The following is a 19,577-nucleotide window of genomic DNA, read 5'->3' as shown; positions in this document are numbered from 1 at the left end:
AATTGACTGTTAAAACTGAACTTAACATTAGTTCATTACTGTCTTCCTGAGCCTTCCAAAATAAGGTGAATACCTTGAATGGTTTCCAAGCCCTTAAAAATAGAAAACCCATACACAACTGATGTATCTTTGGCATAGCAATACCCTTCTCATTCCCATTCACAAAATCCATAGAACAACAGATTCCTCATAGCAAGAGGCCTGTGAATTTATTTTTGACTCAAAGGCTCAAAGAAACTAGCACTATTCCTGAAGTGACATTGCACTCCACATTGCCTAGTTATAACATATTGGCTCCATTTAGTAGCTAATGAGCAAGCAAAATCATTCTGACTTACCTAAATTAAACAATAATGGGACATGTAGCACATTTGAAATTTTGCAAGGGATTTAACTCGTAAACCAAAATGGAATCCATCTTTTTACAATACATTACAGACACTTATCAGCGAAAGAGAATTCTAATTAAGCAGCCAAATTCCTTGTCTCACATGCCAATTTACTATATCAGAGAAGGCAGTACTTCTAGTTCATTCCAGTGTGCAGAGGTGGATTTGTTTAGGGGGGTGTCACAGGGGTCATGACTCCTCCAAAATTTTATCAAGATTTGTTAAAACTTAATTAGTTTAATATTTTTTGTGTCATTGTAAAGGAATTGCACGTGCAAATGCATGACTACAAGTTCCAAACATGAGAGAAGTTTGAGTTCATGACCCCCCAAAATTTGATGCTAAATCCACCTCTGCCAGGATGGTGAAATATGTTTCTAATATAATTTAATGATGTCTATGGGTATCCTCCATAAATGTCAAGGGTATTTCATAGGATCATAAATATAATCTGCTTTGAAAATGGTACACAGCTATGTAAGGAGGGACTTTGTATTTTAATTGCTGAAGCCCTGGAATACATATTGTCATAATATGAAGACCTTCCTTTTCTTGACTTGTTGAACATATATAAAACCTGTTTAAATCCTGATACTAGCCACTGGCCATCACAGCATGATTTTATATTATACTCTGACGACTATGAATTGGCACTTTGGCATTTTAATATATGCCCATTAGGATGCAGACTTACAGACGCTTTTAAGTAATGACAGACATCACCATCCTGACCTCTACCCCTGCGTGGGATGGGTAGCACTTAGTACTTCAAAAAATAAATAAATAAAATTACCAAGAGGCAAATGCTACCATCTACTTCACTTACCTTGCACTTTTTTCTTGTACTCTTCAGGTTTATGAAGGAACATTGCTGCAGCATCCCCATTCAGGGGATCGATTGGATTGGGGTATGCAAGTAGCTGAGGCAGGAATGACTCAAATATGTTTGATAAGTCTGGAATGGATAAAATCAAAATATAAATGACACATACGTATATATGTTGCTCCACTTCACAACAATAGGATACGCAACACTTTTGAAAAACAAAACCAGCCAATTTTAATGCATTAATTCCAAACTATGTGATAAGAGACCAGTTTTATGCAGAAAGATAGACCTATTACTTTCTTCAAGCCAGATTTATCAAACTCTCATCATACATATTCAAATACATTAAGTAGAAAACTCGATCCCTAAAATAGTTTCCAGTAGTGAGAAACTCACTGGTACATCCTATCCAAAGAATAAGACATGACAGCAAGGCTGACAGCTACTTTTTATGATAATGATTTGCAAGAGAAACCATTTCCCTTCCACTTCCTTCATTCTCGAATAATTAGTCACTTAAAGCACAATTGGACTGCCACTGAGGTTATAAACATTCCCAGCAGTAAGGTTCTCTGTTGCATTATCAAAAAAAATAATGCTCACCAGATTTCAAGACATAACACAACAGAGACCAATCAATATCTGCCATGCCAGCCTTCGTGGCGGCGGGGTAACGTCCTCGCCTGCCAAACAAGAGGTCGCGGGTTCGAGTCCCGCCTGGGTAGGTTTCCCCGGTCCAGGGCATGGTTGTTCGTGTACATTTAATTGTTACATTTGTTGAATACCCCGGTATAAAATGGCCAATAAGAGCTGTACCCGGTGGTTTAAGAATTAAAGTAAAAAAATAAAATAAAAATATATGTATGCATACCTTCTTAAAAAAAGAGACACACCAAGGTAAAAAATACAAGGAACATGATCATGAATGGCCTTATTTATTTGAGCTCTATCTTTCTCAATCACTACCAAAGATAATCAGCACACTAATTTAAAGAAATTTTTTTGGTGTGGCAATGAGCCAATAATAATTCATCCTGATACCTCTACATGCATCTGCTGATTGCATAGGGTTCAACATGGTCCTTATATACTGGTTGCTTATCTCCCGACATATTCCGGCTCTCGAGTGTTGCCTCAACGGATGCTTTTACCCCTCACACCCCTCCCCACAAACACAACTTTGGGCACAGTCGTGCTGTCACTAGGGGAAATATGGAACTAATAGGGTAGTTTCCTTCATCAAAGAAAATGAAAGGCATTGATTGCGATTCGTTACCCACCATTAGTGTATTCATAATATACAAATTATTTGGTTTTAGAAATACCGGTTTAGACGAATGGCAAGGATCAATTTTATCGTGTAATACGGTAATAATTGATATGAAAATATTTAGCTCCAAAGAAAAAATCAAATCAAAGATATTAAATAAATAATACTTCATTTCTACAGCCACCCATTACGAGGAGATTGGAATTCCAGGTCAAGCATTCCAGCAATAAAACTAAATTAAGCATTCGCATTCAGTCTGGGGGAAGGGTTAACATGAAGTTTCAGCAATACATTTACTTTATTCAATCACCTAATTAACAGATATAATCTCAGCAGAGCTTGCCTGAGTTTCCACAGGCATAACGAAATTCCTATTTCGCTAAATTTCTAATTTAATAATGAAAAAAAGTTACAGTGATAAGATATGTCACCTTCTGACCACATTTTTGTGAGAAGAATATCTTATCATTGAAATTTACAACCCATTCTCATTTCATTGCAATGAACTGCTTCTTACTCAATGTCGTCAGAAAATTAGTGGTGTGACATATGCTCTTCATTCCAGGGGCGCAGCTTTAGGCTAGGGGGGGTTTTAGGCACAACTAATACTTTGGAGTATGGGGTATTGCATACCCGCCAGGGTAAGTGGGAGTTGCGGGGTCCCTCCTCCGGAAAATTTTAAGATTAATGGTTCAAAATGACTAGATTTACCACTTTATGAGAGATATTTGATTAATCCTAACACTATTCCATAAGTAATACTAATCCATTAAGTAAAATGGATTAAACTTAAAAACTTGAGCTCTGAGCTCTGGGGGGGGGGGGTTTATCCTTCAAAAACCCCCCCTCGCTGCGCCACTGCTTCATTCATTCATTTGGCCCCAATTTCATTTCTAAACACAATAATCACCAACCGTTCAATCCTCCCACCCACCTTCCTTACACCTGCTTCAACCGATAAAGGCGCTGTTGAATCGATAACCTTTACTAACCTCCACTTCCAAACCCCCTCTCCTTTCCTATCTTACTTACTAATGGCCTGCTGTGAGTGAACTAATCAGTTTCTCCTGAAAATTATGCCCTGACAATGAAAAATAAATTAAAAGTAAAATTTGGGGACAATACAGAAATTATATAACCCATCATTAGATGCTTTTCCATAAAAACTTGCCTACATGTTTGAATCCATCATTTCTTTGCTCTCCCAATACGATAAAAATAATTTAGTTCCAGCAGGATTGAAACATTTTAATATTATCCTTGCCTACACAGCAAAGCAGAAAAAAGCATACTTCTGACTTTAACATTGAGGCACATAATTTAAGCATTTCAACACGTCCATGACTGCGAATTCCCAAAACAATAAAATCAAATTATGCACCCCATCCCTTGTAGGAGAGAGCTCTTCTTTAATGAATGAAGGTGGAGACCATAATGGCAGAGAAACATGCATTCCCACTGGTGTAACTAGGAATATGCTTTGGGGTAGATGGAGGGGCCTGGAGGGGAGACTTCCCCCATGCAACAAAATGTTTTGAAAAAAAGAAATGCCTGGAAATATATTTTACATAATTTTGGCACTTAAAATTTAACTTTTAGCCGATGCAGCTATTGTACGTCAAAGCTAGACAATAGTTTTAAATAATTTTTTCATTACACTGAGGCTAACTATGGGGGGGGATGAGGGATTCCTTCCCTCATCCCCCCCCATAGTTACGCCACTGCGCATTCCAATGTGTGCGATGACATTTTACTTTGACAAAGGCAGTGCTGTGACATGGAGGCCAATGGGAAACCACCACAGTATAATTATCCACAAGAGTGACAAATACTCCACTACTTTATAGGATGTTCTAGGGAAAAGAAAATTAAGAAAGGAAAAACCAAGAAGAAACAAAAAAATTAGAATAACTCTCCTATGAAAGAATGAGGAATGCAGTAATCCACCGAAGTGATTAAGCTAGATAAATGAAGAAAAACAAACGACAAAAAAAGGTGCAAAACAACACTGCAGATGTGGAAAAGGAAGGAAAAGGAAAGCTGCTGAGTGGACAGCGAGGAACTGTTTCAAGGAAAAAAGTGTCAATGCAATGCCATACGGAACAAGGAATGAAAATCTGATTTGTAATGAAGAATAACTAAGAGTAAAGACAATCAGGGATATTTTTACTATGGAAAAATTAATTAAAGTTAACCAGTAATTTAAAAAAAGGAAAGTAGAAAAGGATGTCATAGGAACCTCAATGAAAAACTGATATTTGATAAAGGGGCCTATGGGTGAATAAAGCACCTGGAATTGGTGACACTCCTTCAAAACTTATTCAGAAGTTCACAGTTACGTGACCCATGGATGGGTCATACGTAGCCTCTGCCCTACTCTAGGCTAAATTTACCACTTCACTCCCAGGATGGTATATATTTCTCACAAATTCCCTTTCATCATTAGGGGATATCCCCCTGCAGCACTGGGCCCAAAGGGACACTATCTTTCACTCCTCCACCTCCCCTCTCCTCACCCCTGTTGGCAGCCACCAACAGCGCCAACTCTTGTTAGACACAAGAGGTTAAACCAAGGCATTACCCACGGGGAGGTCACATTGCAGTCTATAGTAGGGAAGACATTTTAGTAGCAACAATGTTATAAAACAATGTAGAGAAGACATGAACCTATGTCCATAAAACCATCAGTAACATGGACTCACCAAGAGAGTCCGAAATATTTTGAACCTGCCATGTGAATGGCAGTGAAATTTATGTGAACTACCAAGAGAGAAAAATTACCCTGGACCAGGAATGAAATGAACGACCTTAGGCTTAATGGGCCACAGCGAAAACTACTATGCTGTCCTGTTTCCTATGGCAACTATACCAAGGCTCATGGTACAACATCTAAGGACATCACAGTCCATCCAAGATGACGACTTAAGGGAGAAAGGACTTCCATGAGCCATTACAGGAAAGCCAAAGGTCCGTGGTTTGATTCCTTATTCAATGGAATTTTTTCTCCAGGCTATTCATGCAAATTTCACCAAGAGATTCCAATTAGATAAAAGAAGATAATCATTATTCCAATTCTGAAGACAGGCATTGACAAGGATCAATGTCAGGAAAGCAGAAAGAAAAGCAGAGGGGCTCTAGCACCAACTTGGAAAAAGGAAAAGCCGAGACACAAGGGATGCAACCGTAGTAGCCATTATGATACCCATAGAGAAGAAAATGGGAAAGAAAAAAACAAAGCACATTGTATTTGTGAACTTATAGTAGGCTTTCAGAAACATAGATAAGAATTTAATGCCTGGGATTCTGAGAGAAATTAGGGAGCACTACAATGGCCACAAAATTATCCAACATTAAAATCAAGTAGATTTGATAAAAAGGGGATTCACACGTAGAGAGGCAAAAAATATGCTACATTCTCCATTATATTTTACATTTATACTTGAAAACCATCAAAAAGTTAAACGCATAAGGAAAGAATATCCACGATGGAAAAATTAGTTTGCACTATTTCCCATTAAAATCACAATGTGGGATGAAAAAACTCAAATGGCCGCATAATATCTCCAAATGCTTGTCCACCTAGCAAAAATGAATCACTGTGCCGATGGGTGGGAATGGGAAGTGGAGAGTTTCGGTGCAGGGACCAAACGCCAGCCTTGTTACTAGAATAGCCAAACTCACTCTCAAACACACACACTCACATGCAACCAAAACAAGAGCCATTGTGAGGGCTGAAGGGACCCATTCTAAGACTTTCTGGTTGACAACCCAGGATTCTTTGCAGGCCTGGAGAGACCCTCCCAAGGATGCCTAGTAGTTGATAGTTGTACACACGCAAGCACTCAGATAACTGTCTCACACAGATTCCCTCGCCCACAGATGGCTTCAACAATACGGAGAAATTAAGTCTAAGAAGGGCGTTGGCGATGGTCACATGGGGCTTTTCTAGAGGTAAATGTATAAGAATCACAGCAGGCCATTGTTTCCCAAATCTTTTAAGGCAGTTAATAATGTTCAAATTAAACAGACAATGTTCACTTCATTATTAGTCTTTGCTTACTATATAAATATGTACATGTTGAACAAATGATATAAAGTTCTCCTGGCAAATGATCATGATAAACTGTTCTCGGGGATACCACTGCGGATGCAGTTGAAACCAACATTTTGATGATGCAGTCTTTCATCATCTTCAGGGTAAATAATTTGCCAGAGTTACTGCCTTATCTATGCATGTTCTCATCCCTCAGGTTGGGTGTGATTGGTCCACCCTTCTTGCTCTTTCCTCATCAGCTTTAGGGTTGGTTTCCAAGAACTGCCAAGCCGGCAGCCTTGGTCTCCATTCAGGCTCTCATTTTCTTTCAGAACAGTCTCTCAATAAACTTCTCAATAGGAAGATCTATCAGATATGGAACAGAGAATTCATGGTGATATTGAATGAAGTGTGCCCCAAAGTGATTTTATAGTTGAGTTAAGAAGTATTTCACATCTGCATGATTTGCCGGCAGAAATTAAAAGTGAGACCCTTTTAAAAAATCATTTTTTAACCATTTTCTTATTTAACTAAATTTTATTCCCAAATAAAAAAGTTTTCACTGCTTTTATCAGTAGGTACAAGGTAATTAATCCACTAATAGTGAAATGCAGGGTCTACCATGGGTCAATACTATGGTCATACAGTGCAACATAAAGATATATTCCTCAACCTAAAATGAAATTAATTACCTACATCTTAAAAATACCCTCCTTTAGGGTATACAGCAGACTCCCGATTATCCGGCTGCGGTTTATCCAGGTTGCGGATTATCCGTGCATGATTTTCACTCTCGCTCAATTTTTTCCGCGATCTTTGTAAAAAAAATCGGATGCAAAATCATCAGAATTACGGCATTAATGCTAGGATACACCGGGCTTATTATTTCCGTTAGAATCCCTTTGTATAATGGAAGCTATCACGAGCTAGCTGCATTCACGGGAGCACAGTGTTCCCGTTTTACAAGCCTCGCAGTGCGTGGCCATTCTCTGTGATCACGGATACACGTCGCGCAGCAGTTGCAACCCAGGCAACTTATGCGAGACGCAACTACATGGCGTTGTGCCTGACAGTGTAGTTTATGACGTCGAGCAGTGGTTTTAAAGCATTCTTGCAATCCACTTTTCTATATCCGTGATCACACAGCCACGGACGAGTGGTTTTCAAAACAAGGCCTTACATGGAGCATTAATAATACGAGTACAACCATGTTATTGTCGCTAAAAAGATTGTGAACTGGCAAAGAAAGCTCTCAGTGAGTTCGGGAGGCACTCTAAATTCACTGAATATCTGCACAAATAATAATGTATTGTTTGTCTTATGTAAATTAAGAATATTACAGGACATTTAACAGAAAGTTTGGATTATCCGTGTTTTCCGATTATTCGTGCTGTCTCTCCCCATCATTGGCCCGGATAATCAGGAGTGTACTGTACATCCAACTACCTACTAAGAAATTTTGAAGAACTACAACAATGTATGCAACAAGGTTCATTCTAATCAACCTGAAGTTTAGGAAAGAGGTCACCACAGTCTAAGCCTCAGGCGTGTGATTATCATGCATTCAGGGCACGAGGTCCAGTGCCTTATCAAAGACCAATTCCCACTTCAAGGATTTTTTTTAGTAGCTTTACCCTGGATTTAAACCCAGGACCCTTCAATCTGCAACCAATACTCTACCCACTAAGATAATATATCCCCCTCATCATATTCAGCCATGTCATTTTTTGATAAATCTATTGATGCAATGGAAGGGTTTAAACAACGTACCATATTAATCACAACCAACACACACATTTTTCCTTTCCAGGGGCATGAAAAACAGGATGCACTAGCATGGGTCACCTGAGTATTATACTTTTTAATAGTATTGAAAGAAAAGAAAAAATGGGTGATCAAATCATAAAACTTCGGCTGAGCAATTACTGCGATGCTTTAATCTTTCTCGGCTCGTTTCAGTGCACTGAGATGGGTCCACTTATCTCCAGTGTATCCAAGGTTGGTGGCCAACATTTTTAATACCAAGTTCTTATATTTTTGAGAAATTTGATAGTAAAAATCAATAAAATGAATAGTGGTAAAAGACAGCTTTCCTTGTATGTGGAAAAACTAAGGAAGTGGACAAGAGTAGCAGAAGAAATCAGCAAGTAAGTGTGATGCTGGATTTAAAAACTATGCGCCAGAATCCTATGCACAAGACTGAAGGAAGAAAAAAGATGAACTCCTTTCCAGTTAGAGTGAGAAAAGAATATTTACAGGGAAGCCAGCAAAATATTCTGAAGTATAGCAGCCATTTATGGAATACATAATGGATAGATGGCGATTTGCATTTGCACTGTCCACAGTAATGTAACAGATGAAAGCCCTACATATAGTGAGGTGTGTACCTCTTATTGAGTTTCAAGCAAGTCGAGGTTGGATGCTGAGGTTTTCCTATGGATTGACCTTAGAATCAGTAAAGACCTCTAAATCGCAGTTCTTGCCTAAAGCACATGACAAGAGGCTTTTGAAATTACAGAGGCATGTGCTCAGTCTAAGAAAGAGGTATTTGCACTTGCAAGGGAAAATTGGAAATGTGGACCAGACCGCAGAATTAAATTTGAAGAACCATATAACACAACATTGAGTTATGCTGAGGAAAAACAGTTCAAATACCCACTGGTGGATTAGAGAAATCGCAATGTATTTTTATGCTAACAGCATTTATAGATGGGAAGCAGCTTCCACCAAATGTTAAATTTTAATATAAGATGATAAAAAAAAGTGAAGTTCCCTAAAGAAATAACGGACAGAGCACGAGAAAAGGGGTGGATGAATAATGAACTTGTATTCAAAAGGGCTTAGTATGTCTAGGACAAATGCTCTGATTCCCTTCTCCAACTACACAGTGTATTAATAAAGACAGTTTTCACGGCTGCCTCAGAGACATTATAATGGAATGACTGAAAGAAGGCAAAATATATCAGGTAATCAGTCCAAGAGGAATTACTTAAATGTTGCAACCACTTTACATCTTCATCAAACAAGTTGGTATGTCAATTAAATCCTTCGTTTCAGTCCTTTGAGTTGATCCTCCACATAATAAATTTGGTGGGATTGGAAAAATGGTTGCTTTGTGGAAAAGGGACTTCTTACACATGATTGTTTCTAGGGTTGTTGCATTACGAGCAAATGGTTTATGTAGATTGGAGATGCAGATGTAGCAGCAGCATCATTACATCGCCCTGGCATAAGTTTTTCTTGGCAACAAGACATTCCAGAGAATGTGTACAAGGTCTTCTCGAGGAGTTTGATTTTTAAAACTCACAGAAACAATAAATTGTTCCATAGTGACACAAAATGAGCATCAGTTATTCCAATTGCACACCATCACTTTGGAAGGGCTTTGAAACATCTTTCTGCACCCTCAATGCATATATCATGAGTTTCTTGCAATAATGAGAGAATAAATGCCACAGAACACAGAGCTGGCCTGCTGCCAGATATAACAACCATGATAAGATGACAGATAGCAAATTCAGCAGCCATTGAAAGCTACAAAGCCATTTTTTATGAGATGCACTACTTGTTACAACACCAAATCTGATGCATGGAAATTGGGCTCTAGATCAGAATAAAGAGAAATTCAGGACATAATGAGTAATTTGCAAGGGAACTGTATATAAAGATATAGCCGGCCTCGGTGGCGGAGGGGTTAAGTCCTCGCCTGCCAAACCGTAGGTCGTGGGTTCGAATCTCGCCTGGGTAGGTGATCCCTATCCAGGGCATGGATGTTTGTGTTGCACTTTGTTAATATTGGAAACCCTCGTTGTAGAAGGCCGTTATGTGCTGTTTACGGGGGATGTGATAAATAAATAAATAATAAAAATTTCTTTGTAGATAATATGTAATACCGAGGTTATTTTCTGGACTGGAGCCCACACCCAAACTTAATTCTAGGAGGGTTCTGCAATTATAGACGTTCATTGCATTAGGTTTTCCTCCATACATTACGGATGCAAAGAGGCTGGGACCAAGCTGATGACTTAATAGACAGAGGTATTCATGATAACTTGCTACACAATGTTTTCTCATTGGGGTACTATAGATCTTCTAAGAATGGGGCTTGTGCAAAGTATGGGTTGCAGAGAAATATATTTTTACCTTCGACTAAAACACTGGAAATATACTGTAAGCATATCCAACATCAGAAAAAATAACCATCCAGCCAAGTTAACCACTTGACATACATTTTCTAGACATTATCCATGTATTCACAAAACCTTTTTCTTTGCACTGTGGATTTAACTTTCCATTTCATACCTAAGAAGAGTCTCTCCATGAATCTACCAGCTAAGTAAAATATATTTGTTACTAATTTTATCTGTAAAATTGTGATTTGGAAGCGAAGTACTTTCAATCTTGCAAAGAAAATTCACTGAGCAAACACCTCTCCTCTAAATGCTCACTCCTTCCATGCAGTGCTATCAAGGAGTTTGAGAAAAGTTAGGACTAAGAAAAATTTAGGCAAAGCTCAGTGGAATGAATTTATGCTACACATGACTTAAAACATAAAGCACAATTCCACGAAATTATTACTATTCTTAATATGACAGTTTCAATGACTGTAGAACCATTTTGAAGAACTGGGTATACAATTCAATTCTGTAAATATGAGAGGATACTTGGTAGAACAAAAAGGTAGGGTGGACAGTTGAGTAATTCCTGGATGAGGAAAGAAATGCACATAACGTGGGATGACCTCAGATGGATGGGTAAAATAAGAAGATATATTTTTTTTAAATCAGGAATTAAAGAATATTTGCATCAAAGAAGACACCAGATGGGAGAGCTGATGACAAAAAATGCCCTGTACCAGATGATGGCTCTGTGAGCCGAAATGCATCATACATATCACACTGTTGTGGAAAAGTGCAACTATCCTTCATTACTTGAAAATGAAAAGATGCAAAAATTAAAAACCATTTTTCATAAGTTAGCAACATCATTAAGTACCGGTTCAATAAGTTTTTCTGAGAGGCCCAACCTTTGAATCGCCATTGAGTGTGTTTATGACAACGAACCACATGTGACAAATACGTAAGTCTGAGAAGCAGTGGAGAAGAGGTGAGCCACTTGGCAACACTGAGTGACGTCATAACCCATCAATATATTGCAGCTAATAGCTCAATAGTGGGTGACGGATTGAAAAACAGAAAAATACAAGTCCCATTATTACTCAAACTCTATTGCAATTGATAATAATGAAGATCCTATTACCCTGGTACCATTACATTGTGAAAGTTTTTTTTGCACGCAAATATATCAGCTTGGCACACTAAACAGGTTGAAATCACTTTCCCATCTAAGTCACTTTGCTTCTCCCTCAATGAACCCACTTTCTCAATCTCCATTGCCTCAGCGGCCTCCGGGTGTAATGTGGGATGGACCCTACCAATAAAACATTTTTGAAAGGTGGTGGTCATCAGGTAACCCTTACTCAATCATTCAAGTGGAAGGTTGGTTTGGAGCATAGTAGCCTTGTGGAAGGGGCCCTTAGCTACTGATTGAGGGTTCCCAGGCTCACATCCTGGGTGATCTCCCTTCAGACCCCTATCTAAAATATCTAAACCTTTCAAGTGCATGTTAGCCTCGGGAAAGAAATTGGCCTACATACCCTAAATGTCAGAGATTCTCATGCCTGTGGCCAACAACAGGGTGAGCTCAACCCTCAGCTATCCAAACCAACCTTCGGATTGTATCACTGAGTGAGTGAGTAAAAGTGTACTGAGGCAAGTGGACAGGCTGCAAGATTATTTTTCCAGAAGAAAATGCATTTCCTGACAAAAAAATTTCCGGAGAAGTTTGCAAAAAATATTGCAAAACTGATTGGAAAACATTACATGGGAGGATCACTTCACGTCACCAGTTTACCTACTACTGGATTACGTACTAGTACAAAATTCAGGCTTCTATACTTTCCTAATCTCATGTCAAAGGATCTTTTCATGATGATTAGATTAGCCATGCATTTTGCAATAAATCCAGAAGACAGAAAATCTTAGGATCGTGATTTTCATACAAATCACTTTGGATAACTTTAATTAACATAAGCAGAACCTGTTTATGGATTTGTAGCTTGAGAGGGAAAACTATTGTTCCACCCAAACATAAAAATGAAATGCCGTAAGTTTGGCTTGAAGTTTAATGCATAGGTATAATCAGATATGCTTGCCAATCATTTATTTTATATCCAGAAGGAAAGAACCCCTATTTTGATGGTGCTCGACAAGTAGACAAAGTTGACCAAAGGCTTTTGAATAGTCTCAGTCCAGGACACTCAATTCTAATGAACGACTTCAATAACTAACTTCATAAGATAGTAACCTTACTTAGGGAGTCCTACTGTGGCAAATGTACACAGCAGACAGACCAAAAGGAAAACTCTTCCAAGGCTATCACAGCACATTAAATCACAGTGAAATTATACAGAGCAATAGAACAAAATTGATTGGATAGTTTTGAGGAGAAGGGCTCTAACAGTATACTCAAATATACCAAGGGTACCATAAGAACTTCAACAAGGAGGAGAAAATGGTGTAATAAACCTTAATATGTTGAGGAGTATTATAAATAAAAGGAATAATTTATCAAATAGGTCAATACTGTGCACAATGCACAAAACTATTCTTGGAAGTGGCAAAAAATATTGTCAAACACAACTTGGAGAAGATGTTGCTGACTGCCCTATACCAATGTTACATGAACGATTCAATGAAGGTGAATCGGCCCCTGAGAGATATTTCAAAGATTCTACGTCCAATAGTAGGTATTGGTGAGGTACCTAGCCATGCCAAATATTTATCCAAGATTCACAATAACTTAGAAGTTGTGTACAAAAACTTGATATTCAAACTTTTTAAAATACTGCCTTTTTTGTGAAAAATGAAAGCATAATGTGTCAGAAAACTTTATCGTGCACCTAAAAACTTTGATGCAAACAATTGTGGTTGTCTTTCATAAAACATTAATGCATAGCTTTATTCCCATTAGAAAAGCATTGATCTTTGCAGGAATTTCTCTTCTGTTTCTTTTTTAAATCATTTACACTCCAAAAAACAGTTACTTCTTGGTACTGTTGCAAACCTTATGGCCTACAGGATATGCTACATTTGTTCAATTTTCATTTGCATCTTACGCATTTTTTCTCGAGCAATTTCATTTCAAGCATGACCATTATTTTTCTTACTCTTTCAAAACTGCTGTAATATCAACATAAATCTGATTTCACCTCACCAAAACTGCTGGAATATCAACATAAATCTGATTTAATGCATTATAAATATCCCCTAATACCCCCACTTGATCACTCATTCAGTAACTAAACCTGAAGGATGCTATGGAAAGGTAAGGGTAAAGCTCACCCTAGACTAAGACAGAGGAATGTGACTACATAGGACCACACATCCAGGGTAAGTGGACGGGCTCCCCTCCCTTAGTCACCTCACTCTTCAAGGATTTCTGTTCCAAGTGTCCAAAGGCTTTTGCTGGGAGAGACCACTACCCACTGTACTACCACGCACCCCTCATATGTATTTAAGAGCTGAGGTAAACATTTCATATCAAGAAGAAATATACCTATTTTTTAACTACTTGCTACATGTTATGGTAAACTCTTTCAAATTTACTTTGCAATGACAATTCCAGTAATTTTCTCGTATTAATTACTGCCATAGTTAGCATGATGAAATATTTTTAATATTTTTGGGATATTCTCCTTGTGAGGATACACTTAAATTGTGCCAACACCCATGCCTGTCCCCTCTACTATGGTTAATTTCTTACTTTATTTCAAGGTGTGACCAATTCTTTGTCATTGGTGTCAAAAGCTTTTGGGAGCAGCTGGGTATTGTGCTTAGTCACATGAGCTTTCAGGGTCATTGCAGGTCGCATCATCAGGTGATGAATAAAAATTTGAACGACTAATTCGTGAGGCAATTGAAATTGAGAAATGTTCCCAGAATTTTAACCCTTTCCTACCGGCGCCTACAATAGAAAAACGTTTTCGTGCTACGAATAGCATAAGAATATTTTAAACCTCTCTGTACGGAGCTCTTTTTTTGGGGTGAGTTGCCTGGGTATTTTCGTCCCTCAGATTTGGGGCCCGTCCCTTATCCCGGCCACTGGACTTAACCCTCTAACCCTATCATAGCACGAATCCACGGTCAACTTATTGCATTACCAGTGTTTTTTTCAACCAAACATTGTAGTTGATTTTAAATTATTTAATCTTCTAAAAGAATTACTAACGTTTTTTAAGCACTGTGGAATTTTAAACCGGTTTCTAGCATTAATAACAACAAAGTTAGTAAATATAAGGTAATATGAATATAAGTCCGGAAGTCCATTATTTTTAACGCTAAAATTCCGTTTAAAAATTGCTTGGCCACAGAACAAAACGAAGAATTCATTTCAAAGTATAAAAACATAGTAGTATGCAATAAAACATATCACTGAAAAAACTATTGAAAACATAACTATCTAATATCTCATATCAAACATAATCTCTCTGGAGACAGATTTTTTGCCGGCCTCGGTGGCGGCGGGGTAACGTTCTCGCCTGCCAAACAAGAGGTCGCGGGTTCGAGTCCCGCCTGGGTAGGTTTCCCCGGTCCAGGGCATGGTCGTTTGTGTACGTTTACTTGTTACATTTGTTGAACACACCGGTGTAAAATGGCCAATAAGAGCTGTATCTGGTGGTTTGAGAATAAAATAAAAATAAAATAAACTACTATACAACGGATTCCTGCGGTGAGGATGGTCACAAATGAGTGGATGGTTCGGGCTTTATTGCTTAGGAGTGACCCTTAGGACTCACTAAGCTGGGTCTCAGGCCGGGTCTGAATGCATCGGACAATTGCTACCTCAGCGGTCACTTTCCTTCCCTCGCGTCGGGCCAGAGACGACGTCCGGTCGTCTGCAACAGCTATACCCGACGTCAGGTGTTCTGCGTTTGAAAATACCCGTCAGCTCCGACCGACATCCAGCGCGAAAGGGTTAACCACACAAACGGCATTAAACTCAGCCACACGTGGAAAGAAACAACAGGTTCAATGTTTCCAGTATGTTTTCAGCCATGATTTACCTGGCTGTAACACCACACAGGGACAGAGTTTGCTTACTGCTCAAGAACAGAGCAGAGAGTTCCTCTGATGGCAGAGTCACCCTTCTTCCCCACCACTCCGGAGAAGTGTGCAGGGTTGACGAGTATATTAATGACAACCAATTTCCAATATTAATTCATCACCTAATGATGCAACCTGCAATCACCATGAAAGCTTGCATAACAAAGCACAATATGCAGCTGTGCCCAAAAGCCTTTGATACCAATGAATCTCGCTGCAAAAGCCTTACTTTCAATTCTTTGTCATTTGCACAAGAATCCTATTACCTTCCTCCCCCTTCCCTGCCCTCTGAGAAATTTAGTATAAAAATAAAATTTAAATAAAAAAAACACTTAGTACTTGTTCCGTGCCTACCCTCTGCCTTTATATGTTCTCGTATACCACAGAGCACCCTCTCTTTCCTTTTTTTCTCTCCATCCATTCCGTACAACTTCAACACTTACGCCGAATTCAAATCTCTAATACCTCCAATCTCACATCAAACTTTTTCTTTATCATCCATACCTCCCCACTGTGAAGTGCTACACTACAATTCATACTCTTTAACAGCCACTTCTTTACACTCTACCTCACTGGTCCTCTTATCAGATCTTTTCTCAGCATTAATGCCTCCATTGCTATGGCTGATAAACTTACTCCAGAAGTACCCTTACTAGTTACACTACTCTTGCAAATTAGGCTGAAACAATCATGGTAACAAAGAAACAAAAATATAACCGTTAATGAGAATTTGCATCTCATATCTAATTGATGAGAAAAGTTATGATATTATGTATTAGTATGTTGTATAATCCTTCAAAAAATAATATTTTTATACAAAATTCACCAAGAAAATGCTAACCAAATTAGGCTAAAACAATTTTGGTAAGTATGAAACAAACAAATTAAGAATTCTCACATATTCTACAGCAGACATTTTAGCAATGGTTTGTGGAGCAATATGCCTAGCAACCAGGTGAAGTTCTACCATTGCAAATTTTCAATTTTCTTACAAAAACAGGAAATGCTTAAAAAAGTTCTGAAAACAATGCTTTCTTGTATAACTTCAAAATTACTGTGAATCTGGGGTAAATATTTGGCATGGCTAATTACTTCACCAAGACCAACTATGGGGGCACTAATCTTTGAAATACCACTTAGGGGCCCAATTTACCGTATGTATCCTGCCATGGCCTTTGAAAAATATCTATTTCCAGGGAAACCCAGGAAATCCTTGTTTATACTGATAGAAGTGCTTTAAGGAATCCCATCCATACCTATCTAATAAAGGTCGAAAAAGGCCTTATACAGTGCCTATGAATTGTCTTTCACTTTCATTCCTAAGTACAAATGAAGAAAAGACTCAAAAAAGCATACTTCACCACTGTGCTAGAGGCAAAAACATTTTTACACACACACGAAAGAATATGCGCTGCCCTTACAGAAAGGGCATGCCAGTACAAAACTGTACAATTAATACACTTAGGAAAAAATCTTACCCATGCATAGCTACGACCCACATGAAGGCAATAAAGATGTTTGCAAGTATAAGACAACAAGAGTATTTATTTGTGAAATGCATCAAAAATGAACCATGACAGTAAGAAAAAAATGTGATGTGATAGGAGAGAAGTAACATTAGATCCTGATTCAGGGGGAAAAAGTCATACTCGAAATCTATGCAGGAGGGCAGGGAAAAAAATTTGCAGGTCCGAGTAATAACTAATTTCTAGAATTCTAAATTTGATACACATCGTAAAATGGAACCCATTTCAAATGAAGCAACATAGTAAATTACATTGCATATGTGCTGTAATAGTGCTAAATTTTACATAATGTCCAGTAAACAATGTCTTCCTCGAAAACATAAATTTAATGAAATTAAATGCAACTTGTACGCAAGTGACTAAACCATTAACAAGTTCTTGGTTGAGATTTTTATGATAGATACTCGATAAAAAAATTATTTTGGGTCATGCACATCGTTGTGTTGGCCTGACATTTCACAACCAGCAGGGGTCACAAAACTTCAGGTCAACCTGATCACATGCTAACCCCCGAAAATTTAACAAAAATTTAATCTAGCAGTATTGAACATGGTATCAATGGCAAGCTATTTCAGAATTTGCACCCATCCCAATGAAATACTCTTAAGGGAAGGGTAGGAAAGGGAGAATACAGGATATAGTATGGGAATTATTGTTGGGAGTTACTAAAGAATTCATAAACAGATAATCCAATGAAGGATTCCCCACATTCTACCGTAGTTATTAGAAATGAGAAGAATAACTGAAATTCTTCCATTTGATTTTGCCACACACTATTTCTAATACTTGTTGGAAAATAATGAGTCCAACCCTAGGAATTAAATCTATAGAGCAGATTTTCTGCTTCACATAACAACCTGCCTCTGTAGTCACATTTTTCATTTACAAGTTTAAAGTTCCACATTAAAAATATTAAATTTTGTAGAATACTTAGAATCCAGAAAAAAGAATGCAAGAAGACTATCACCCATGAATCAATAGTGAAAATGAGCATTAATACATAGCATAATCAAGAATAATTTTCAACTATGATTTTCCTTACGCTTAAGTTTGCATACATACAGTTAGCATTAAAATGAACTCCATAATAAAACTAAAGAAAAATTTCATTGAATATCCATGGAACAAAAACATCTGACAATTTAAAAGGCAACAGCCACAATCTCGGTTATTCCCAAATCAGGCATCCTATCATGCTCATCTTCACCACAAAATTCATGTAGCTTTAAATGCACCTGACTGCTTACAAATTTCATTACATGCAATGAGGCTTTGCATACACATTTCCAATTGAAAATAATTGGAGAAGGTGGGCCAATTACATATCTTCTTGAAAAATATCACCTAATGAAGTTTTCATGAGCATGCGAGTTCATAAACTTTTGATGGTCATGAAGTAGATAAAACCATTTAGGGTAATCTATTTTTGCCTTGATACACCTTAAATCCAAGATGTAAAAGGTTTATAATAGCTTAAATACCCTGAAAATAACTTGTGATGCCTGACACACTACAGGAGAAAAATGGTGAAAGTAGCCATTTCCTAATATTAACAAGCACATAAATCATTGCATTGAATAGGAGCGTCAAAGTTTAAAGAAAACTCCAGGTCGCAGGTACACACAAAAAATATGATAATATCAAATGATTTTAGGAGTACTTACACAGAGCTTCCAATGAAAAAGGCACTTATTCACGTCATCTGTAACACCGCAACTTGAAAGAGCTTGTAATCACACACACACAAATATTTTAATCACTCCACAATTTGGAAAGGCTCACCATACAATGCTGTCCATGCTTGATTGATGACATCCAGACATACAGTTCCTGATACTTCATCGATGTTAGGGTGATACACCTTGTTCATAAATCCAATTGAGGGAGACTTGAAGGGATAATGCTCTGGCAAGTGGACCCTGACTTTCCATATGCCCCCTTCATATGGTGCTGCAAGAAAATTAATCAAATAAGCAAAAGAAATATAATAGATGAACTCTCTTTAAAGGGATATTATTGGGATTCACAACATCCCCTTAAAGAAACATTATTAACCCAAACTCTGCACAACTGGTGAACATTCAAACAGATAACTTCTATTACGTACATAATTATTTGCATATAATTGAATAAGGTAGATAATTACCTAAAAACGATAATGATACAGGGCTTAGCTGATGTAAAATGAATTCCATTAAAGCTAACCATCATTATATCACACAAAGAACGTTTTATTTCATCAAAATCAGTTCATACAGAGGCATAAATCCATAGTAATTCCATGAAATTAGGGTTTTACAGTTTATAACATCTCGGATCATACCTGTAAAGCTATACATGAAATAATCAACAAAAATACTTGAACA

General features: G+C 37.8%; 1 protein-coding gene across 1 annotated transcript in view; it reads right to left on the bottom strand.

The window, feature by feature from the left end:
- LOC124171587 (ubiquitin-conjugating enzyme E2 H) overlaps positions 1-19,577 on the bottom strand; it is a 56,057-nt gene that overhangs the window by 7,334 nt on the left and 29,146 nt on the right. The window contains exons 3-4 of the mRNA XM_046550765.1: positions 18,994-19,161; positions 1,216-1,344 (exon numbers count right to left, since the gene is read on the bottom strand). Coding sequence (XP_046406721.1) covers positions 1,216-1,344; positions 18,994-19,161 — 297 coding nt within the window. The remainder of the gene's footprint in view (positions 1-1,215; positions 1,345-18,993; positions 19,162-19,577) is intronic.

Source organism: Ischnura elegans, chromosome X, assembly GCF_921293095.1.
Source record: "Ischnura elegans chromosome X, ioIscEleg1.1, whole genome shotgun sequence".
In the NCBI taxonomy this organism is placed as follows: domain Eukaryota; kingdom Metazoa; phylum Arthropoda; class Insecta; order Odonata; family Coenagrionidae; genus Ischnura; species Ischnura elegans.
The sequence above is the reverse complement of the archived record's forward strand: the minus strand, read 5'-3'. Positions and strand labels throughout refer to the sequence as shown.